Source organism: Apostichopus japonicus, chromosome 22 (genome assembly GCF_037975245.1).
Source record: "Apostichopus japonicus isolate 1M-3 chromosome 22, ASM3797524v1, whole genome shotgun sequence".
Taxonomy (NCBI): Eukaryota; Metazoa; Echinodermata; class Holothuroidea; order Aspidochirotida; family Stichopodidae; genus Apostichopus; species Apostichopus japonicus.
In genome coordinates, this window is record NC_092582.1 from 2272864 (window position 1) to 2299547 (window position 26684).

Below are 26684 nucleotides of genomic sequence, written 5' to 3' on the forward strand. Positions count from 1 at the left end.
AAAAGTTTACTTTTACTAATAATTGTATGCATACTTCATCAATCCTGTTTTCATTTCAATGACTTTGGCACACCAGTAATAATATCCTCATTATGCATTCAATCGCGACAGTCTTTATTAATCTCATTTTGGTACATTTGTGTAGTAAAGAAGCACATAATTATGACGGTTTAATTTTTGGGCAAAACTTTGGCCTATTAGCGGAGATCAAGAGAAAGAAATATTTAAACCAACATTTCTCATGTTTTTTTATGCAAGATAGTCGCAAATATGAATCAGACAAATGTATTGAGCTAACTGTACATTAGGCTATAAGCTTAGGTTAGGAAGTTTACGCAATGTGTGCAGTGCGCCTAGCAACATTAATGTCTGTTGGATATTACATCATCTCTCTCCCTGTCTCTCTCTCTCTCAAATAAAGTAACAGAACAAGCCGTTCAAGGACAAATTTAACAAATGGCCTCGAGCCATCAATTGCTTCAGTGGCAGTTGTACTAAGTTGTACTGAGTCTAGCAATATATCGCTCATCATGTAGGCTACATCATCTTTCAGTATTTTGTGAATGAGGTCAAGATATTTGCTCGCGCATGCAGCTAGGTTCGTCTGTGAATTCTTGTTGACAAACAATGGACACAGATGTTTGTTATTTACTTTGATCTCTGCGAATGGGCCAAAGTTTTGGCAAAAGAAGAGGTCGTCATGATCGTGTGTTTATTTACCACACAAGAGTACTTACCAGAAATTTGTGGGGTTTGCTTGTTGGATGGGTTTAGCTATGGTTCTGTGTATAATGAATTACATAAATAAGCTTTAATTCAGCTCTCACGACCAGCAGGAAAAAGTTAGTGAAAGTAATCATAGGGTTCACTTGCTCAAAGAAATTTTTAGAAATTTTTTTTTCGAAAAATTTATAATAGTTTAAAATATAAAACAATTGATTAACATCAAAGTAACAATCATTTCAGATTTTTTAATTTGTTTTAATGATGCCTATCCTCTCCTCATAATTTTCTGTCATGTTGAACATTATGTGAAAGTTTCAACATTTTTTAAAGTATCAAAATTGTGCATAAAATTAACTTTTCATATGGTATCTACCTTATATCCATTTTGATGTGTCAGATTGTTGGAAATTACCTGTGATGAGTACATAATTTTACTGAAGATTGACAAAATTTAGCATTATCACAACAAAAACGGAGAAAAAGTCAAATGAAACGTATTCACAAAACGAGAAGGATATGGAATTGACTGAGATGCTTTAACTTTGCATCCGTGACAGAACTGCTCATGTCATCGAATAAATAAAATGAAAAAGAAAATTGAAATTCACTCACTGTTAATGATTTCCGGATATTATCATGTAGAGTGATGTTTCTATGGGAACTGATCATCAAAAATGAGTTTTGTTTCAATTTAAGATAGTTATGCCATCTTGCTAGGCGTAGTGTCTTTTCGGTCTGAAAGCAATTAAAATGTGATAATATAAACATCCACTCCAATAGACATCCAAGGAAGCATGGCTCTCTCTCTCTGCGGAATGGAAGATCTTTTTTTATCACAATAAAGTTACACGGAATGTTAAGGAGATATTCCCGACAGACGAATGTATTAGTGGTCGTAGAACTAGACAGAAACAGTCTGATAATATGAATCTTAAGTTTCAAGTTTTTATCTGAGGAAGGAAGACAGATGAGGGAACAACGGAAGGCGGTTTGTAAATTATGCAGAATAGTGTTAGAGCGAGTTGTACAATGGTATGCGGGGAAAATTATAAATAGCAATGTAACATACTTGTAGAATACTGATATGATAAGGAAGTAGTGTTAGAAACAAATCATTCTGTAGGATAAAAACAAGGATGGAAGTATGACACAGGACTGTTTGATACAACAACAAATAAACAGGTATGCTGCACAGGAAAACAGTATCACAAAACTGTTCACCGCAAATGATCTCAGCAATAAAAACACGCTGCCGCAAAATCGTTGCTATTATTAGAATCGCAAACTTTATCTTACAAGCAGCTAGTTGCATTTCAGTACTATATTGTATGTGTAGAATCCTCCTCCTCTCCCTCTGCCTCCCAGTCCAATTCCAATCAGATGCAGGTTTTCACTCAAGGATGAATATATATTTTTGATTATGATTCTTCCAGCTAAGCAGAAGTATTCTCTCCCAGTGTATACTGCGATGTGGCGCGGCACCGAAGAGACCCGACTAATGGCTGTCAGCACATTCCGCGAAACTCAGAAATACCTCCATATCAACGTCCGCAAGAACATCGAGAGAATCCTGTCGGCGTGAGTACTGAGGTAGGACCTCGACTTGTACCACCTTTTAGAGGCAGTACCTCAGTATCAATGGAATTTTGAACCCGGAGGAGAGTTTGAATATGTTATGATGTAAGACCTCGAAATGTACGTTGTTGAGAGAGGCTGGACCTCATTAGCAGTGAAAAATTGAAAGTTATATGATGCGTGTCTTTCGTGATAATATGTGTGGGTTTCGTTGCATTCCATGTGACTGTTAGATTGTGCAGAGAGTCGATCAGCTAAGTTTTTATTGTTGGTGTTATTGTTTAAGTAACTCATTTTTGTAATTACAATTTAATTTTTCCTGGTTACAAATTTAAAGTGTACTAGTTTTTTTGTTTTTTTTAGACCCATTTCCCATGAATGAATAGCCGAGGTGCAATTTATATGGAAAGTTAAAACGTCTTGGGAATAAAATATTAACATAGCCCCTTGGTACTGTTTCTATGCCAAATTTAGGACTTTTTTACATCTTATTTTCTTGCTTTTTTAATGATGAGTGTGTTTTAGCAAATTGCCATAAAATTGTCTGAAATGTCTTGTGTAGGACCTTCAAACTTTTTAAAGTTTTCTTTATACGTCATAAGACCCTTATTAAAGGGCGAGGCTGTGGTTTCTCCCTTGTGTGTGAATATAGGATATCCTATTGGATATCCTATTGGATATCCCACGGTATTGGCTATTAAAAAATGATTTTGTTTTTATTTTTTATTATTTTTCTGTTATCTTAGGAATTTGGTTTTTGTCTTTTAACTTATCATATTACCACAAACCATGAAGTTGCATTGGGATATTTAAAAAATATATATATTGCTATGCAAAACCACAGTTGCATAAGTTCAGGGAATACTTATTGGGATGCAGTTTACTCTTTGTAACCGGGCAAGAATCCGATACGTTAGTAGTTTTTCACCTCATTGTTAGATTTAGTTTGTAATTCAAAGAGCATTAGATGTAGTAGTCTTACAAGTTTTTTTTTTTTTTTTAAGTGGGTCTTGTATGTAAGATTGAGATGGCACTCTGAAGCCAACGACAACTTTGCTAATTGTTTCAATTAAAAGTCAGGATTTAATGATCATATCTCTTTGTTTTCCAGGTTGTTTGTGGGTTTTTAATTAATTAAAAGAAGACCTGACCAGAGTGTATGGAGGAGATAGTTTAACTGGTGCTTTAAATATAAAATTTTCTGTTTACTTTTATTCATTATAATTGCTTGAATCTCATTTTCTTTCATTTTGTGGATTCCACCCCCATCCTGATTGTTACTTGTGTACCTCTCTCCATTGAGGAGAGTTAGGGGCCAGGGAGGGGGGGGAGGGGCGAGGGGTTACGCAATATTATTCAACCTCAAGCATTCATAGGTCAGTCTTTTTAGTTTTTCATTACCATTAGTTCATTGTTCTTCCTGCCTAAAACAAAATGAACATGCCACTGAATATGCAAATCATCTTTAAGTCCACCTGGTATGCAAATTAATTGTCATACAAAGTATTGTTTGTCACATGTGCCTTAGAACTTGCCCAGAATTTACCCGTATAGATGTAACCACAGGTTCAACGCTCCCACCCAGGGGACACAGAATTTACCCATATAGATGTAACCACAGGTTCAACACTCCCAACCAAGGGACAAAATCCCCTAACCCTTACCTGCACCGAGATATGGGGGTTAGGCACATTATCACCATGCACCATATGACCATCGTAGTTGAATACACAACATTGAATTTACACAGATCACATTATATGACTCAACCTGTAGGCTCACTATAGCCGTTAATACAGATAAATAACGCTAAAATAATATATACATTCTGTGTACATTCTGTCATCACAGGAGATCAAAATAATAAATACAAGATTACATTTAGTAAGGAGCCTAAGCACATACATCAAACAATGATCTATCTAATGGATTCCACAACAGATAAATCCTAACATACACCTACAGTCTCACCTTACATCTGAAAACAATCCAGCATGTGTCAACTTTCCAGAAAGAACTCAAGACGTTCTTATTCATGCATGAGTATCCATTTGTTTAATAACTGTTATGTCCATTTTGGGTACTTTGCTCCTGCAGCGCTTCTGACCAGTTTTTTTTAACTGGATTAATGCACTTTACAAATTCTTATATAGTATATGATAAATGTAATACAAGAATTTATAATTCAAGATTACATTTAGTAAGGGGCCTAAGGACATGCATCAACAATGATCTATCTAATGGATTCCACAAAAGGTATATCCTAACATACAGGTAGCATATTGGCTTAGTATAACCCATAGGATACATGTAATACAGAAATAATTAATACAATGGGATAAACAACATTGGCTGTATATGTTCCTATTGAAGGGAACTCATACTAAATTACACAATCAGATATATATAGCATATTAATCTATGGTATGACTACATTAAACACACTACAACATATCTGTGTGCTAGCAGCCTTCACAGAGTAACAAGAACATTATCTTAAAGGCTTTCTGCTGGTAAAGTCAAAGTGATTCATACCTGTATAGAAATAAGTGATTAACTTCTAATGCTGATGTCTTGGACGTCCTAGATGGCCAAGGGCTGTCAGGTGAGTGGCACAGATCACTGGTAATTGGTAAACTAGCCATCTTATAGCGCCAGGGGTAAAATATCCTAAGATAATACAACTTCCTGCCTGGCCCAAATAGGGAATGAACCAGCTGAACAGCTCACACATTATTAGGGAAACACCAACATAAACTCAACCACCACTAAGACACCAGGTTCAAACCAGGTGTAAACAACAAGTGACTAGTCCCAGAGAATGAGCTCATAAACAAAGAGGGACACATGGGTCACCTGTTTGCATAAGATCTCACTCTCTTTGGACAGCTTATCCCTTTAATATGTTGGCTGATGGGTTCGGTAGTGGTTTACTCCTCTTGGTACACATGGAGGACAAAGCAATGTCATTCCAAGAATACAGTCTTAGTCATGACAACTTCCTGCAAGGAAGTGACAGGCCATTGAACTCCATGAGCACCAATAATTTGTAAGGGGAACTTACCACAGGGAGGGGGAAATCAAAATTCTAGTTAGTCCTAATTTACCAAAAGAGTAGGGATGCTAAGTAGATGTCAAACGTTGAAGTCCCATTCTTATTTTGTTTACAGGAATTTCCTTTTTTTCCCATTTGATGGTGACTTGAAAGTAGTGTATTTGGATGCTACATAGCAAGTTATCAGTTTTCATACTGCTTGACCACTGGTGCCAGCAGTAAATAACATTGCTGTCATCACTCCAAACACTTGCAGCATGTCATGTTTTCATAGCTTGTACATACATACATATGCATGTACGTATACACACACACGCATACACCCATACAGACAGATCAGTTCACACTTTATTCATAATTGTAGTCTAGAAATGTTTCTCTAGTAGCAATTCTGGTTTTCAAGATATTCACCATTAAAACATATGCTTGAATCTCTGGGATGCCCCTTGAGGGGACACTTTTGTTTACAAACCTATGGAATCATTAACCTCATTTTCAGTCCAATAGAATAGACTGTCTTAAGCTCTTCAAGTGTTATGATCATATTTTGAGTAATACCCAACAGGGTTTGGATATATTACCAAGAGGCAACCAAATACAAGAAGTACAATTCAACAAGGGACGGAACAACCTACCACTACCTAAATGATATGTGATTTGTTTCTATTCAACTCTGTTTCATCAAACAAACACCAAGGGGGGGGGGGGGGGGAGGGTGCGAGGGGAGTGGGAAGGGCAGGACAGTGACAGAGCTAGAAAAAGGGGAAGAAGGAAAGGGATGGGGAGGAATATTTATGTATTATATATATAATTTATGTATTATTATATATATGATATATATAATTTATGTATTATATATATATAATTATATATATAATTTATGTATTATACATATATATTTCTAATAAGATAACTACTACTTTGATATGTGCTCTACCAAATATTTTTCCATTTATGTAAATATGGTTTAGGTAATTTACTCAGGTGATATGTCCCCCTCCACCCCCCCCCCCCCCCAGTGCATTAACCTTATCAACAAACAAAAACGTTGATATAATTGACCGTGCACATTTCTTTAAATAATTATCAAATATTTGTTATCCCCATCGGCGTTGGAATACACCTCCGATATTAAACTTTTGAGTACTACGAGATTCTTGTTACTCTCATCCGATTTCTAAATAGACCACAGAAGATGTTAGATACTTATAATATTCTGTCAACACTTGTCTGCAACCAAGACGTTTTTCCCGACATGACCTGAAAATATGACTGCTTTCCAAAAGAATAATGGATTAGTTTGTGCTAACATAATTTAGTCTCACCATGTTACATAGTGACAATTTGTAATGCACATACGGCCTGTTATACTTATTCGGGGAGTGGTGAATTGTAATTACATTTCGTATCTCTCCTCTACGGAAGATTAATACGGCCATGACGAAAACAAAAAACACGGATATATATATATAAGACAAAATGTTTACTACGAAAAACAAAATTTGTAAAACGTAAAACAAAAATGTTTACTTCAAAAAAAATTTTTTTTTTTTGGAATATTTTGTTTTTCTTTTTAAAAATTTTTGTTTTTCGTTGTAAAAATTTTTTTGTTCGTAGTAAAAATTTAGTTTTTTCGTTTTAATTTTTTTCTTTTTGTTTGCTATGGCCGCATTAGTCTTCCGTGCATTTGTGTTTGACAACCTGAGGTTAAAAGATGCAGGACCGACTTTTTTCTTTGTATTTATATATCTTTTGTATGTCTGGATGCGAGACTTTCCAAGTTGAAGAAAGTTTCTTTGTCACTTTCAAAGGACCGAAGTATAATGTTTTATCAAAGTAGTGTGTGATAACCCAACCCTCCCCCCGTCTTGCAGGAAGAAGTCCATTATTCCCCTCCCCCACACCAACCAACAATTATCAAGACTTAAAATACTTAGGTTTACAGTATTCTTAGTTAAAACCTTGGAATAACCTGAATTTGAATACAAAATTCTGGGCGGAATGTGTTATTTAAATAGTGAGAATAAGCGAAAATGATCTGTACAGTTCGTACCGAGCAGATGAACTATAGTTACCTGAGATGGTCTAATGGGAAGTAAGAAGTTTTACTTACGATGAAATTCCACCATCTTATTTTAAGTCTATATTTTAATGAATTTTTCCTTTTTGCTAGTATTAGTAATTCAATTTTGTTTTTGTTTTTGGATATTTTGTTTCACTGAAAAGGGCTAAATGAAAGAGTAACTATGTTTACTAGTTTGTAATTTGTATGGGTACGTTGCTTTTAATTGTTTACTTCCTCTGTTGTATGTATGTGTATGGGTGTATGTATGTATGTAGTCTATGTATGTGTGTGTGTGTTTGATTGGGTGTTTGTTCGTACATGTATTTTTCGAGGGTTTTGGTGAAAGAATCATTTTCTCTTGCAATGTTGTTACTTTTCTTGTGTTCTTTATTTACATCGATTGATATTTTTGGCATATACGTTTAATGGTGCATAACATGAAGATGTTACCTGGTATATCGTGCACTTTTAAGGATTAAGTTTCACGAAGTACTGGTATATGGGCTTAAAGACAAAATGATATCAGTCGAATAAAATGATAACAAAACTACATAAATATCTCTGTACCGTTATTATTTTTGATTATTTAATTTGTTTTTGTTACGTCAGAGACTCATGTGGTGAAATTAATTAAAGAATGAAATATTATTCAATATCTTGATGTAAACAGACCAATGATCCCAATATTTTAACAGTCTCAATGGAAGATTACTCGGAAAATTAATTGACAGAGGATATATGTGGCCCAGTATAGTCTTTGACATTCAATGCGACGTTAACTAATTTAAAAAAGTAATCTGTTTGCATCCATGCTGTTCCGAGAAAACATTTCTTGCTGAACACTCGGCTCCACGAAGAAAAGAGATACCAGTGTTGCTGTTATATGGCAATCAACTCATTGGCTGTTTCGCGTCTCTCAACCTGCATAACGATAACAAAAAAAAAATAACAGAATAATACTTTCTAAGAAAAGTCACCCAGGAAAGAACCTGGGCATGTAAACCAAACTACCGAACGACTGATCCGCTCTCAACCACAGTCCCCTTACATCGAGACTGTGACTGTGTGATCATTGTCAGGTGTGGATCACCATTCCCCTCGAAAGGGAACAGATAGTACACATGATCTTAGCCAAAAGGCCGAGAAGCGATTAAAAGAATAATGCTGCCTGAGATTTCACTGAACATTCTGTTGATGTACGCATGCGTAAGCAATGCTAGAGGCACAATGCAACTGTGTCCTTTGAAGACGTACAATACATTAGTTAGTAGTAATTGTGTAAAGGAATTTCCTTACTATGCAAAAATAATCACTTGTAAAATTGTTATCAAGAGGTGAGACAATCGATCATCTGGATCCAACATAGTTGGAGAGAAATAACTCCATCTTGTTAGTACCGAACACTATAATGTAGAACCACGTGCATACATAACAGTAATAGACACAGCACTGGGTGTAATATGAATGCATCTATAGGCTAGTGGTATAGCCTACCACTTTAAAGACACGTTGTCCAACCTAGACAGATCCTGTACATGAACGGGCAAAACCGACTGGTATTTCAACCACCTACGACCCCTAGCAGTAATTAAGGGTAAGTGGAAGTGCACTATCGAATGGGTGGTTTTTGACGTTTGAACCTGTGTCTTTAGATATCGAATACCGTCTTGTACATCGCGATACTCATAGATTTGAGTGAATCGGTACCCTCTCATTGACAGATATGGGTAGCCTATACTACTCATTCAAGTAAGTAGAATCGCTATAGCTTAGTGGGACGGACTTGCGTCTGTGACACGTAGGTCCGGGGTTCGACTCCTACCTTCTCCTGATGTGTCCCGAAAGGACGAATCCGGTTGTGAAGTGGAATTTTTCTGGTGTTTTATCTTTATTTACTATATATCTGTCATACCACTTGCTACACATGCATTTCTTATATATGCATATATATATATATATATATATATATATATATATATATATATATATATATATATATATATATATATATATATATATATATATGCATATATACACACATACATATCTACTTGTTAATGAGTTTGCATGAACTAGCTTTCATGCGGTTTCAAGTGTTTTGTTCTAACAAAGGCTGTGACTGAAAGATTAATTAGTTACAGTCGTGAGGTGATTTGCGACTGATTACAGCGCCCTGCCTGGTGATTACTTGCGCAGCCGTCCTGGTCGCTCAAGGATTTCTAAGTATTCGGCATTAATATAGCATTTTTTACTTATATCAGACAATGTTGTAATTTTGTATCATGATAATGAAAATGACTTGAGTTTAGTGATACCCATGAGATCGAACACATTTCGCGCCTTAATTAAATGAAGAAAGACTTAATTGAACGCCTTCATGGAATACGATTATGTGTAAGACGAAAAAGCAATTAATGTCAAACTTGATAATAATATTTATCCGGTCGGAGTAGCAGTTAGCATGGGGCAACTATGTATACTTTTTTTTCAATCTTCCCTCCATAACTAATTGTCAAAATAAAGCATAGGATGAAAAATGTTATGAAAAAAAATATATATATATATAACCAAAACTAAAGAAATAAATGTAATAGCACCTGTGGCTAAAGAGCGTGCAAATTAAGTATATTCTGCCCTTCTTTTACTTCAAGGGTCGGGATATTTAGTACCGTGCATAGGATTTCAAGGCCAATTTCCCTTGTTTCATGAACAGAGTGTTCCATATATGTGACATATATGTACTACAATAGGAGACATGACTATATTATTCACGCATAGCTAACCATGCCCGCCCTCTTTACATCAATGAGGCTTAAAACGGAACACCGACTCGATTAATAGCGTTTGTCTGATATGGTATAATATTTCTATATTCATGCGAAAGTCACTGGCTTGTCACAGCGCGGTTTCTTCACTTTACTTACTCTTTGGCCTTACATATATAGTCTTCATTTACGAATCGTTCCTATATACAGTAGGTATTTTTCTATGTAGTTATGAAAAGAACGAACCATATCTTTACGTTTATGAGCTGATTTATATCTCTATACTTATTCATCTCACTAATCCTAAATATATATATATATATATATTATAATATATATATTATATAATATATCTCTATACTGATTCATCTCACTAATCCTAAATATATATATATATATTATAATATATATTATATATATTATATATTATATAATATATATTATATAATATATATATATTATATAATATATATATATTTAATATATATATATATATAAGGGGTTAATCAACGGTCTAGCGTGCGTTACTCACAGGATTAATGTACGATCAGGGGATAATGCAAGCGATGCACGAGGGCGGAGCCCGAGTGCATCCAGCGATAGCATTAACACCCGGAGTGCATTAATCATGTGAGTAACGCACGCTAGACCGTTGATTAACCCCGTTCATTCATACACTACCATTTGTGTGGGGGAAAAATCATAAAACAAAACATTTTTGGTTACATATAACCAAAGATTTATTAAAGTGATGCCCCGTTATTTTACCGTGCGTTACTCACAGGATTAACCACGGTCAGCTGACCTGAATGGACCAATAGGATTTAGGAATCTTTACTAAGTATGAATGAATATATATATATATATATATATATGTGTGTGTTTATATATTACCCAAAGAGGCAACCTTTGTCCCAACTTATCAAACGCAATACAACTAAAGATGTTCAGCTATGGTCAGAATATCAGTGACAAGCCATGCCCCATACACTGAGTCCCTTATTAATAAACTAAGTTTACGGTCCATACTAATTTTGGAATATTGTTTGGAAGGATAGAGCCTCGACGAAAAACGGGTTTTGACACTTCTGAAATGATGGCGTTGATATTTATGACGTCAGAGAATTGTATATGTAGATAATATTCCAAGTTACCATTTAAGGTATATCATAAACTTCTGTACACATTAAGCCAAAATATCAATATTTCTCATCAATTTATATTATGGCCGGACGAAGGACAAACCGACCTTCCACTTTCAAGAGTTGCTTTTTGCTTTGTTGTATTTTTACACCTGGTCGGTTTTTTCTTATCCCTAGCATATTTATCGGCTAGAATGAATAACAATTCCACAAAACAATTATCGAACATTCGATAAAAGAAAAAAAACTTTTTTAATAAATACAAAAACCAAAATAAATAAAATGAACAACGTAGATGTGTACAAATTCTCACCTTATCCCGCGGAAGTTCTTTGCCGCGAAAAGTTTTTTAATTAAATTTAGTTTTAGAGCTAGTCTATAGTTTGTGTGACTGAAATGTAATTAAATATCTCCCACGAGGACCAATCTACCGTGTAATGCAAAACAATCAACAAATTTTATAATGAATCAGTTATTACCTTGACATGATACTTCTATTGCTGGTTATGGCTATGGGTCATTTTCTAATTGATTTAAAAGCAAGAAAACAAAAACGTAAGTAGCTATACAGAGGCAGAGAAAGAGAGAGGTGGAGAGAGAGATAGAGAGAAATAATGCGTCACGCCTTGTGCACCGTCATAGCCTCTTCTTTATTCTATGGAATTTAGAACTTGCTTCGTATTGCTACGGTAACGAGATAGGCGTATAATCATTACATTCCCCCGCATTGAATTGGCCTTATAACCTCAGAGAAGAAGAAGAAGAAGAAGATGTAATAATTTACAGGTTAAGGGACAGAGGAGCGCGGCGATGTGACCTGTTTTCAGTTTGTAAATTAAAACTACAAGTTTAAGTCTTAAGGGAAGGGCACCTTGATTGTCCGTTTATCTGCAAGGCTAATACTTAAACACCTTTGGCTACAAAACTAGACCAAGTAAAAATTAGGCTAATGTAGAGAAGTTTCATATTGTCGTTGTAGAGAACAGTATTGGAACCATTCACCCTCAGTCGTGAGCTATAATTTGTTTAAAGTTTTTATTAACTGCCTAAAGACAATAGGGAACCATAATTCCTTCAGTTAACGACTGAACTTTAACGCGGAAGCCAATGACGTCATCAAGTCATGCATAGCAATATTATTTAGATTTTGGATTTGAAAACTCATCTCTATGAACCTTTTGAAATAAATATATAAAAATCTAAAGATTAAAACAAAATGAAGCACACGTGGCCCGATGATGCTATATTTAGACTTGATCAAGTATATGTGAAGGAACATTAAATCTGTAATATCTCCCAACTGAAATACCAACTGTCTTAGCTGTTTTGGGGTGCTTGAACATGGCACGTTTTCTTCATAAGAAAAACATGATTATGGTTGGGCTGTATGTCTTCTTTAAACTTAATGCTAGTATATACTGAAGATCCAGACAAAGCCACAAACGCAGAGAAATTCTGCGATTTTAGTAAAAAAGAAATTTAGTAAAGGAAGGTTTTTTCCACTCTGATCCAGTCGCCTTACATCGAGACTGTAATAATAGCACATAATTAGTGCATTGATAGGCCATTGATCGGTAGGTTAATAATTCTCTGCCTGTAGAGTGCTTTGGCAATGACTCTGAATTTAGAGTTTAATTGCAAGGAACAAGTTATTGCGTTAGGTAATCCAATACGCTCTCCATCGTGCACACTGCAACTGACCTCGGTCAACCAGTGACGTCATAGTGAATATTCATTAAAAAGACAGTCAAAGCGATAGTGCAATTGTAAACCATTCGAATTAACATAATCTGAGTAAACCATTAGGTGTTAACTGTGCATAACGTCTATAGAGTGCACGTGATATTCTACTCATGGGCTTAATGAGTACAAGAGGACGGACGCATCTCAAAAGTGTTAAAGGAGTAGCAAACTCCAACCATCACCTTTGGTATAATAAATAACTTTGTCATGAAAATGAAAACTACCTCGAACAGCTAAGATAAATCTTACTCCATACGGTCTCATAGTTTTGAATGTTTGTTACACGCAAAAGGTGACGACTTGAGCAAGTCTAAATATGAAATCATCGAGACACAATATATTTGAATTTTGGAATTTAGTGTTTTATTCTTCTATCAATGCTTATTGTTCTGTAAAGTAGATGAAGTTTGTAAATGCTTAATCTGTTGATATCAATGTATTTGGAATGACCTAACTATGGCTTTGTTTTCAGTGCCAACACTCTTTATTCTCACCTTGGAATTCTAAGGAGCCAAAAACAAAGGGGGAACGTAAACAAATAGGCAAAGACTACCCCCCCCCCCCCCCGTTTATGACACTTTAAGGCGTCAAACTTATATAAAATGACAGCAACGTAACACGATTTTTAACTTATCAGAACAACATTTTGCTTATCTATTTGGGGTGGCTGTTGATCACAAATGTCTCACTTTTAAAAGCTAACGATGAAAGTTGGAAATGTTTCTACATTTGCTTTCTGACGGATTAAAATACACACACACACACACAAACACACGCAGCTGTGTTCTACATTCAGACCGAGGACCCCATTGTTTTATTATATTGTTCAAATCCACGTACCCCTAACCATAACAGTAATCCATAACGACACTTTAAGTTTACATGATGTTTTAAAACACACCCTTTAATTAGTATAGTCATATGATCACACAAGTTTACATGAATGTGTTTGTCAAAGTATACCAGTAGTAAATAATAAGTTTTTAAAAAAAGCTTTTATAGGCAATTGAGACGAATAAAAAAAAATCGTAGAACTGCTGGTATATTATTTGTACATGAAAGCGAATACAGTAAAAAATATACAAGGAAACTAGTCATCAACGTATAGCATGGTATACAAGTCTTATATTACTGCAGTGTATTACTGCAAATGCATGTAAATCTTAAAGGGTGTGAATACTCGCACAAAAAGAAACGTCTAATGCCGGTAATCTGACCTAGTTTCGAATGAGGTGTAACAGAAGTGTAAGACACCACCATCGATCCCAGAAAATACATACACAGCCTGCTACCGTCGGTAATTAGACACCACTGTACAGTCAATACATACAGCTACAGTCAATACCCACAGCACAGTGTACAAACGATACAGCTATGGACATCTCAGGTTCAGCTAAAGATAACAAGGTACCCCGTTTCATTACCGTCTGCATTTTGTAGCGACAAGAGAAAAACTTCACTTTCAAGCAACGGAAAGTTAACTTTTTAAAGATGGCGGCACGCTGTTTGGGCGAGTCTTCAATGCCTTTAAAACCAGGATCAGGAAACTATTCAAATTGTGTTTTTTTTCACTTCAAGCTTCATATGAAGTATTAAATACAACGATGAACATTATTTAACCGAGCAAATATTCTGAAAAAAATATGACAAAGCTATTTAAATTACACAACGTACATTGATACTTCTTAAAATTCACGAATCTGATTGGCCTGTTGTCGTCAGCTGAAACCCTCATTAATGCACAGTCAATCAACTTTTAATTGTTGTTGTTTTGTTTTCAAATATAAGTAGAACATCGTCTGGAACGCTATATATTGGCCTTCATTATAATGTACTACGAAAAACCTTGCGCTTCACAAGAGACATACCATATATAGGTATAATCAATCTATTTTTTGACTGATATATTTTATAATTTTTACCAAGAATGCTATGGTCATTAGTGGAGCTAGCGACTGGGAACACATGGTTTAGCGATATCTACTTCATTACGTAGCAGGCAAAGATTAACTCATACCAACAAACATGTGTCTATGGATCATTACAGATTCCATATAACATATTTGAAAATGAATATCAAATTTTGGGGTTATTCGCAAGCAGTGTGTAACATTGCGAAAGTGTTTAGACATGGAATTATGTCACGGTCATACTTCCATTGTGATGCGTGACATGATTAATGTGACATGTCACACCTTTATAAAGGGGTAGAATCATCATCATCATCATCATCGTCGTCGTCATCATCATCATCATCATCATCATCATCATCATCATCATCATCATCATCATCATCATCATCATCATCATCATCATCATCATCATCATCATCATCATCATCATCATCATCATCATCATCATCATCATCATCATCATCATCATCATCATCATCATCAGTTCGACCTCGGTCGACCATTATCATCATGAGGGGTAGGAGAAGTTGGCCGGACAATAACCCGGCATCGAGATTTCCAGTCATTTCTGTCTTCCATAAGGGTTGCTAGCTCAGACGTACTTTCAGCCCCACTGTCCTCTAGTATAAGAAATGCAGGAAGGTTTTATGCCTTGCACCAGGGGTACCATGTTTTGGCCCCCAGAGAATGAACTTGTTGGCTGCTTCTTCTGGGTGTCGGTGGTAGTGACCCGCTGTTCTAAGTCTTCGTTCTCTGATTGTCATGGACACCTTTGGAAGATCGCCATAAAGCTGTGTGTTGGGTATCTTCTGTTTGCAACTAATATCAAGGGCAGCCCTCAGTAATCCTGTGTAACAACCGTCTATATGTCTTTCCAGGGGTAGAATACTCGGAAGGCAGGAACACGTACGCTCCTCCTGTCCTCCCCATCCCCTCTAACCCCATCCCCTCCACTCCCCTTCTCCCCCCTGCCCCGATTCTGTGAAATACCCGTCCTGTTTACTAAGAGTACCATTTGCCTTGTTAGCTCGACTCAAATTACAAGTGCCTTTTTAATTATTTAATTTGTGGTACAGAATTGCACAGCTGATTTAAATTTTCTCAGTTTTGTGTTTCTCAGACAAAACGTAACAGACGTATTTCATTCGTATTTATTTCATCTTTAAATCTTCCTCTTCTTGTTATGGTTCCTGTTTTGGTTTGCCTTTTAAAATAAGCAAATGTTTAAATTAAATATTTTCCCTCACTCCATCTCCACTATAGATCATGTAAGCTTGTGAATATCCATGTGAATAGATTGTAATTGGCCTATGGAATAAAATACAAAGTGAGATTTATGTTCATTTTGGCTGCTACATGTTTGGGTTAAAAATGTATTTAGTATTGTTACCATAACTTAAAGGGAATAACAGTTATTTGAAAAGTATGCCGTGTTCTACTTTAAGCCACTAGTATCTAATCAAGAATGATATAAAAAAAAATATCAGTCTTAAATATGCAGGTTTACAAACGAAGAAATAAAAAAGTACATTATAATTTGCGGGTCGCAAAGTTTTCTTTATCGAATTAAAAACGTTCATAGAGAAAAGGTAAATGTTGCATCCACAAAATTGTAGTTGAAGATGTGAAAACTTTTGTAAATAGAACATCTTTTGTTCGTTAAGTTCGGAAGTTTCATCCTCAAACTAGGCCTGCAGATTTTATTTACAGAGCATATGAGTGAAGCACACAGCTGATATTTAGATGGCTGGTAAATATTTAACCTACGCATTTGTCTATTTAATCGTTTATATCTCTTCCATTAAGTTTCACAAACATAATACAACAAAAAACAACATCAGCGATGAAGTTGAAATAGACTAGACAGATAAACATCTACATCAGTCACAAACAAACAAGGAGTACTAGAAATTAGTCAGGATAATTTAAAGGAAGTTAAAATTAATTTGATAAACCCCCTCCTTCACCCCTCCCCCCCCCCCACTAACTTACCCGAATGATTTGTAGCCGACAATAAACTGATTTTGTATAAACTATTGTCTTCATGAATGTTGAGTTTCAATACATTTTATGAAGTATAAGGTAAGGGCAATTGCCACAGGACTACTCCACCCACATACCACCCATCCAGTCCACTCCACTCTACCCCCAGCACTTACCTCATACTAGGAACTAGAAAAGAGATGAATTATATATATATATATATATATATATATATATATACATATGTATATATATATATATATATATATATAATATATATATATATATATATAAATATATATATATATATATAAATATATATATATGTGTGTGTATGTATGATTAATGTTGATCTTAATAATTCAGCATATATATATATATACATATATATATATATATATATATATATATATAAATATATATATATATGTGTGTGTAGGTATGATTAATGTTGATCTTAATAATTCAGCATGTCATAGATGAACCGTTCTGAGTGGAAACGTACAGCCACGAATGAAAAATGATATCATTATGAATCGTCACTGTGGTAAACAGGTGCGTATCCAGGGGGGGGCGTTGGGGGCGCGCGCCCCCCGGGTAAGAAAAAGAGGAGAGAAAAAAAGAGAAGAAAAAAGGGAAAAGGAGGGGGAAAAAAGAAAAGGAGGAGAGAAAGGAAGGGAAAAGAAGAAGAAAAAAAGAGAGAAAAAGGAGAAAGGGATGGAGTAGAAGATAGCCAAGACTTCGGGAAGAGAAAGAGGAACAGTCATAGTTAAAGGGCTGATCCCTATCATATACACAGGGTAGCCAGTGACAGATCAAGGATTACGGAGGGGGTGTGCGCCTCACCTTACCCCTTACACCAACAACTCCATTTTTGACGTTTTTTCCCCTCTCTCACTGATGTATCTATATAAATACTATATATGGTCTATCATAACGCGTATGGACGCCTTAAACAATTGTACAATTGTGCTATATGGAACCAACTGTGGCTGGTCTTGAACTCGACGGGGTCGTCGGGAACATGACGCATTTCGGGAAGGGGGCGACCCCCCCCCCCCCCCCACGAGCAAATTTTCTTTATGACATCGCTAGTAATTTCAAAATAGACAATGCTTAGGTGCAACTTACAAGGCCTGGGAAGTGTCATTTCCAGCGATCTGGGAGGCATTTTCGGCCAAAATTTTTCTTGTACGCTTCACGCCAACTCATGGTGGCGCTTCGCTTAGATAGTTTGCATACAGGCTTCGCCCCTCCCTTGGCAATTACTCGCTACACGCCTGTTCGAATTTGTAAAGCAATGAGCAGATATAACATCATATCAGTGAGCATTGAAATGCCTGTTCCACGATGAACAGCCTCAAAAACTGTCTATGTGTGTAGTCGAAGGCGTAGCCCAATTGGATTTGGGGCTGTAACGACTTGCCCGAAAAAAAAGCCACAATTTTTCGCGCGCGAAGCGCGCGTTCAACATATCGACGCCAATATCATATAAGCAAGCATCGGTCATTACATTGCATGGCATCGTGTACCGCACGGTCCGTGAAAGTAGCACAGTATACCGCCGGATGCTAATGTAAACAACCAAATGTCTTATGTAGATGGAGAAAAAGCATACCGATCCATTTATGTCACTCTCTTTTACAGTAGTAATGTCGGCCAATCTTAGAACTTTATTTTAATTACCAAGGAGATCATTTTTAAGCTATTCATTGCTATTTATTTTTCTCTCAGTAGGTGCCCGAAAAAAATGGGGAAAAAATTGGTTGCGGGGCGGGGGGTGGGGGCTGCAGCCCCGCCTCCTACGGGACCTACGCCTATGTGTGTAGTGTTCGGTTTCGATATACCTCATATCGGAAATATCTGCTATTTTTCATTTCCTTCAACCAAGTTTTATAATAGCCATAATAAGAGGTTGCAATATTTCTACACCAATAAATTAACTGTGTCTGAATTTTCGAAAATTTCCTCACCAACATTCTTCATCATACTTTCCTCTACTCGTGCAATTTGTACCTGTCTATTAGGGGTTGAAGGAGGTTTTTCCCTATTGGTTGTCCATAGATTGAATTTTGTGCAACATTATGGGTATGTTTTCAAGTGATTTTTATTCACGAGAAATGTGAATTGTCAAATTCTCAACAAATAATGGGCTTAAAACCTTGAAAAGTGGGGCTTTAGGATATTGTGGGCCGTGACGTAGAATCGCCTACAAAAGCAATCATCCATAGGACATGCAACGAGGTCGAACATGATGTGTGACTGGTGACAATCTTCAAAAAGATTATGGATGGAAAAAAAATTGAGAAATACTTGGTTCTCAGGCAAAAGTGTACATTTGGTTGGTCATTTTCAAGCCCGAGAAGTGTCATTTCCGGTGATCTGGGGGGTATCAAAACCAGAAATTTTCTTGTACGCTCCGCGCCAACCGATGGTGGCGCTCCGCTTAGATAGTAATTCGCGCCCCCCGGGTTAGAAAATCCTGGATACGCGCCTGGTAAAGATTAAATATCACAGGAAATTATGAGAACAAAGTTTGTGGGAGTGAGGAGGGGAGGGGGATAGGGGAGGGAGAGAGGTGGAGAGGGGAGAGGGATGCTGTAAGGGGGAGGCGGTACGGTATAGTATTGAGATACTTAAACAGAAAATTTTAAAGGAAAAAGCGCTGTAACAGTCTTTCGGGTTGATCTACATTACGGTATATTTTTATCCTTTCAGCTTGTTGCATTTTTTTTTTTTTTGATTTCTCGTCTTAAAATTTTCCCAGAATACGCCTTGTGGGGTCTTTATAACTTGTCTACAATGTACGTATCTTTCTCTCAGAAAACATAAAGTATTGGCTATGGTGAAATGCAATATTTGAGAGAATTTATAGATATTACAAAAATAATGTCACTAAAATACGAACATTAAATATGTATTGAACTGAATATAGAGAGGTTGGTCATGTTACTTTTAGTGAGTATTTCATAAAGTTTACAGATAATTTATTCATGGCAACATGTACACACCTCGACAACGAAACAATCTGTATTATAACAAAATGAACAAAAAGGTTCCTTCGGGCCATAAAAATGCACTTTTTAATTCACAATAAAGAGAATTCACTCTTTGTGAGTGCATAGGCGATCAATCTTTTGAGAAGTGAATTTCTCTCTTGCGGAAGATTGGCTTACTCGGAAAAGTATCTCTGAACTAGAACAGGCTTCCGTTCTATCTATAGCTTAGTTTGGAACCGAAGTTTATTCTTTAGAAAGAAATAGAATCCACTTCTCAAAAGAGTGATCTCCCTGCAGTCCACTCAGAAAGAGTTAATTTTTCACTCAGTCTCGGAATTAAAGAGCTTAATGCTAATACAATGCCACGCAGCCACCAATTATCAGTTCGTCATACACGTGTCATAAGGTTTTACACAATGTTGTGGTCATTTTCAGCCCAGCAAGTTTGGCATCAGGTGAATTCTCGATTCTGGTTTTCTTTACCCACTACCTGGTTTATTGAACCATGCCCGAATGAGTCTGAAGTTGCACACTTTTCGACTACTTGTAGCAATCTTGACGCAGAAGACCTTCGCATAAGTGACGAGTTTAATCGCATGTTCCTTCTGAAGTAGTTTGCTTTGCTTCCTTCTCATTTAACTCAAGTTAAAACGTTTTTTCTAACTGGTATTTTTCTTTACCATTTTCTTTGTTTTTCTTTGCTTTTTATTGTTTCGCTCCGGCCATGTCATTTGTATATGTTAGCTGTTCTTGGTAACCTGTGCTTTCTTGCACAGTCACGTAATTGTCCCACCCATTCAAGAAGCATTTTTATACCTATATAGTATACAAACGCCTAAGGGAGGCACTTCACTTTATCCAACCACAATTGCTGTGTTTTCTTTTGAAATATTTCGATGCATTGCAGTAATGGTCAAGATTAAACTCTTTCTGTTGATCAGATGTTCGTTTGCTTTAACCAACTCCCTGATTTAAGCAGACACTCGTTTATCCCAAGGAGACGGATTGTTTTAGGTGAGTCGCCGATTAATTATTCAAAGGATATATCCTAACAGGATGCACATTTCGGTAGAGATATACGTAATAAAAAATGCCGAGTAAAAGATAACACGTGGCAAATACGTCAACAGGAAGAGAGGGTAACGTATCATTAATCCGCGAAATAAACACGTATCATTGACAGGTAGAGAGATAGACAGACAGATATACGGACGGACGGACGGATCGACGGACGGACGGATCGACGGACGGATATATAGACGGATAGACAGACGGATGGACAGACGGATAGACAGACGGTCAGACGGTCAGACGGACAGACGGACAGATAGACAGATAGACAGATAGACAGATAGGCAGATAGACAGATAGACAGATAGACAGATAGACAGATAGACAGATAGACAGATAGACAGATAGACAGATAGACAGATAGACAGATAGACAGATAGACAGATAGACAGATAGACAGATAGACAGATAGACAGATAGACAGATAGACAGATAGACAGATAGATAGATAGATAGATAGATAGATAGATAGATAGATAGATAGATAGATAGATAGATAGATAGATAGATAGATAGATAGATAGATAGATAGATAGATAGATAGATAGATAGATAGATAGATAGATAGATAGATAGATAGATAGATAGATAGATAGATAGATAGATAGATAGATAGATAGATAGATAGATAGATAGATAGATAGATAGATAGATAGATAGATAGATAGATAGATAGATAGATAGATAGATAGATAGATAGATAGATAGATAGATAGATAGATAGATAGATAGATAGATAGATAGATAGATAGATAGATAGATAGATAGATAGATAGATAGATAGATAGATAGATAGATAGATAGATAGATAGATAGATAGATAGATAGATAGATAGATAGATAGATAGATAGATAGATAGATAGATAGATAGATAGATAGATAGATAGATAGATAGATAGATAGATAGATAGATAGATAGATAGATAGATAGATAGATAGATAGATAGATAGATAGATAGATAGATAGATAGATAGATAGATAGATAGATAGATAGATAGATAGATAGATAGATAGATAGATAGATAGATAGATAGATAGATAGATAGATAGATAGATAGATAGATAGATAGATAGATAGATAGATAGATAGATAGATAGATAGATAGATAGATAGATAGATAGATAGATAGATAGATAGATAGATAGATAGATAGATAGATAGATAGATAGATAGATAGATAGATAGATAGATAGATAGATAGATAGATAGATAGATAGATAGATAGATAGATAGATAGATAGATAGATAGATAGATAGATAGATAGATAGATAGATAGATAGATAGATAGATAGATAGATAGATAGATAGATAGATAGATAGATAGATAGATAGATAGATAGATAGATAGATAGATAGATAGATAGATAGATAGATAGATAGATAGATAGATAGATAGATAGATAGATAGATAGATAGATAGATAGATAGATAGATAGATAGATAGATAGATAGATAGATAGATAGATAGATAGATAGATAGATAGATAGATAGATAGATAGATAGATAGATAGATAGATAGATAGATAGATAGATAGATAGATAGATAGATAGATAGATAGATAGATAGATAGATAGATAGATAGATAGATAGATAGATAGATAGATAGATAGATAGATAGATAGATAGATAGATAGATAGATAGATAGATAGATAGATAGATAGATAGATAGATAGATAGATAGATAGATAGATAGATAGATAGATAGATAGATAGATAGATAGATAGATAGATAGATAGATAGATAGATAGATAGATAGATAGATAGATAGATAGATAGATAGATAGATAGATAGATAGATAGATAGATAGATAGATAGATAGATAGATAGATAGATAGATAGATAGATAGATAGATAGATAGATAGATAGATAGATAGATAGATAGATAGATAGATAGATAGATAGATAGATAGATAGATAGATAGATAGATATTTATTCAGCCAATGGATAGAATATATACAATGGAAATAGACCGATAAACAGTACTAATGAGGTATTATTACAAAATTCTTGCTCGATCTCAACATAAAACATACGACATGCGATCGATGGAAAGTGTATAGGTTATATAGCGTTAGTAAATAACACTCCATCCCGCTCAATATACTGTTAACCATGTCCTGTCATTTCTCTGTGATATATCAATTTTGGACCTTCACCGACCTTACACGCCTGGACGGGCACTGAATGATATTAGTTTCTCTTTACTCGATGTTATTTATTGATTAATTGATCCGGATCACAATCAGCTATAGAGGTGGATGTATAATAAAAGCTATCTACAAACCGAGTAAGTGATAAATATATTGTTTCTGTTTGTTAAATTTACATTCAATGCAATGTCATATCATTATATATATTTTTAACGATGGAATATAAAGATATAAACGCCGGAATAGGCTATTCTGTGGTCTTAAAAACCTATAAAGTTACAATTTTTAATATGATCATTATAATAATTTCAGAATTTGACCCCTGAAGTAGAAATACGAAGTTTTTGTCCTTGTTCGTACAAAGTTTAGCTAAAAATAATTTGTTTGTTTTATATTTCATCTATAATTTGATGCTAAAGCTAAAACAAGTTTGCAAGGAAGATGGTAATGACACGTTGAAAGCTTTAAACATAAATAAATATAAATGTTCTCAACTCCATAATTTGAGGTAATCTTAACACTTTTAACTACAAAAAGACAAATGAAGTAAACACAGTTTATTCAGTCTGAGGTGATAGCTATCTTCCAAGATGGCTGCATTGCTATGGAAACCGACGTAGCATAATGTAGTATATGCCTGTTTAATCTATTAGCATTTTGTACTTAGTAACCACCATCCTATACCCGATATACTCGTAATAAAAAATGACGTAAATTCATATTAATTTTAATATTAATTCAAAGCATGAGAAAACTTGCCGATGGATCGATTAGTACTTTTCATAAGTGTCAAAAGAGGACAACAACAACCACCAAAAAATCAATTTGTTTTTTCCAAATTATTTATTAAATAGTGCCGTCACTTTATATATTTGACGAGCTGTGAAATGATTTTTTTTTCTCGAATTTCGGGATGTGTATATATGTGAGTGTTATGAAATATACAGCAAACATTTTTTTTTAATATACGTAACTTGAAAAAAAAAATACTCTTGTTTTTCTTATTTTTTTATATATTTTTTTCTGATAATCAGTTCAACTTGGTACTTTATATTCTTCAGTTTTTAATTTAATTGAAAAACGTATCAGGTTTCATAGATAGATCAACAAGATGATTTTAATTGCCTAAGTAAAGCTTGCAAAAAGCATTTGCCCAGATGACGTCACAGAATCCGTACTGTGATCCAGCTTCCTGGAGTAGTTGAAGGTTTAGCCAGTCAAATAAATTACATCCAATCGACCATATCTCGAGTTAGGGGCATGATATTGAAATGGGGGTTTCAATTAGCAGCGTGGAATATTTTATTCTTTTATACCAGTTTCACATTGTTTGTCACTAGAAGATCCTCTGAAATGCTAACAACAATAACTGTATCTGCCACGATTGCTATATGCTAATTAGGTTGTTTGCATATTTGTAATGACTTGTCTTTTTTTTTCCCGGTAGGCAAACTTTATTGTGCAAACGTGGCTATAGCTGCAAAATACCTCTCATTATAGAGGAAGTTGATTGCCCCAAATATGCTAGAAAAGGCCAGGAAGGATAAGCGATTCTCAATCCTTATAATAACTTATTTTACACCATATCCTTTAAATGTCTTACCTAACACAGACGTTTAATTGTCTAATGTCACCGCATCTCACCTGCATTTGAAATCTTTTACAATGTTAAGTTTGCAACTTGTAGGAGTAATAGCTTAAAAGGGGATACAAACCAAACTATCATCTTTGTATTGAATGGACTTTTGTAAAGTACAACCCGCCACCCCCACCCAAAAGAAAATGCTAAGAAAAATCTTGCTCCGTTCAGGAGATAGCGCAGCCGATTCGCACAGAGATTCCAGTAACTACTGTAAATCTTAAAGTTTTGTACCACAGTAAATACTGGATCGTGCTGATAACGAAGTTTAAAAACTAGTGTCTAGGATCTGTCGAATTGAAAATCTTTGATGTCATGGTGCTACCGGGATTTGAAGCAATTGCAAAAGCCATCTCCATAACAGAAAAAAAAACCCACTGTAATCAGAAAATATATAACAAGAGAATTGAATCACATGTGGCTCAATGACGTCATATTTATACTTGATCAAGTCTTCGGCCTTGTGCATGTGTGAAGCCACATTCAGTCTGTGATTTCTCCAAAATTGAGCACGATTTTGCTAAGCTGTTTCGGGAAGCTCTTCATGGTATTTATCTCTAAGCTTAGACCAATCTTATGTTTGTGTCTTCTTAAAGACCATTTCTATTGCACAAGCAGAGCAATCGATGCTACTCTCATATAGTCTACCTAAAGCCATGTAGCATGGCTGATTGAAAGCAAACCTATTCAAACAAAGGAAAATGAAATAATGTATTGTTTTCATCCATCCATGGAAAGGAAACAACTAATTGATCCTTTTCACTCTCTACGCAAGTAGTCCCCATCCGTCGAAACTGTATCCATATGATCAATGACGGTGTTACGTCAACTGAAGTATACCAATTTCATAGAGACAACAAATTCTGCAAAAATTCTTCGTTTAAAGTTGATCTATGATACACACTGTGTACTGTGTATCTGGAAATAACAGATAGTACGCATGATATGAGTCCAAAAGCGAATATGGACACAATTTAGACCTTTATCCTTTCGTCGTTTCATTCATTATTTTTGTTTCATTTCGTTTTTGCAACACGGTTAAATAGTTCACGCTATAACATTCTATTGCAAATATTTGTTAATTAGAGTTTTTGGATTATCACTATTATCTTTTCTTAAAATTCTTTCTGTTTGATTCACTGCAAATTAAACACAACTCGTGATTTTGCCGATATTAAAGCATGATTTGTTTACTGGTTATCGCTTCTGTTCAAACAATGAAGTTAAATTGTACATCCTTTTTATATCAGTAGTTTGGTCTATAGCTGGTTTTCATTGGTTCCTTCATGTCGTCTGCTTGTTATAATACACCATTAGTCTATCGCCATGGCAACCCATGTGCACTTTGCACGTAATAAACTCAACTGGACCGTAAATCAAAAGCTGCTGGCTTCTTATAATTCGTTTTTTTCTCCAAACATTTGGCCGATGCTATAAATATATATGTAAATGAGGTTACGTATACATCAATAAGGCAAGATTGAGTTCGAAGCTTATGAAATGCTTTATGAAAATATGACAGTGTTCTTTTGCAGTCATAAAGCGCCAACTTAAAGTTAGATCAACAGCTTTATTGCATCGAATTATGAACGACTCATCGGAGATAGTCCAAAAATATACCATCGAACGCGAATGATTGGCAACATGATGGAAAAGGGGAGAATTACACAGCTGTAATATCTCAGAGTATAGTGGAGACAACACGAAGGACATAAAGAGAAAAATAGAAGTAGCAACATGAGTTAGGAGACAACATTGGCAACATAGTGACATAAACAACATGGGGGAGAAGTAATAAAAAATATACCATCGAACGCGAATGATTGGCAACATGATGGAAAAGGGGA

At 35.3% G+C, this 26684-nt stretch overlaps 2 protein-coding genes and 1 pseudogene across 2 annotated transcripts in view; 2 read left to right on the forward strand and 1 right to left on the reverse strand.

The window, feature by feature from the left end:
• LOC139963803 (aminopeptidase B-like) overlaps positions 1-7977 on the forward strand; it is a 32027-nt gene extending 24050 nt beyond the window's left edge. The window contains exon 12 of the mRNA XM_071964982.1: positions 2160-7977. Coding sequence (XP_071821083.1) covers positions 2160-2308 — 149 coding nt within the window. The 3' untranslated portion in view covers positions 2309-7977. The remainder of the gene's footprint in view (positions 1-2159) is intronic.
• A 496-nt stretch (positions 7978-8473) lies between these two features.
• LOC139964409 (U2 spliceosomal RNA) lies at positions 8474-8572 on the reverse strand (annotated as a pseudogene).
• A 307-nt stretch (positions 8573-8879) lies between these two features.
• Positions 8880-26684, forward strand: part of LOC139963800 (short transient receptor potential channel 4-like) — a 272215-nt gene continuing 254410 nt past the window's right edge. The window contains exon 1 of the mRNA XM_071964965.1: positions 8880-9015. The gene's annotated coding sequence lies outside the window, so the exon portion shown is untranslated. The remainder of the gene's footprint in view (positions 9016-26684) is intronic.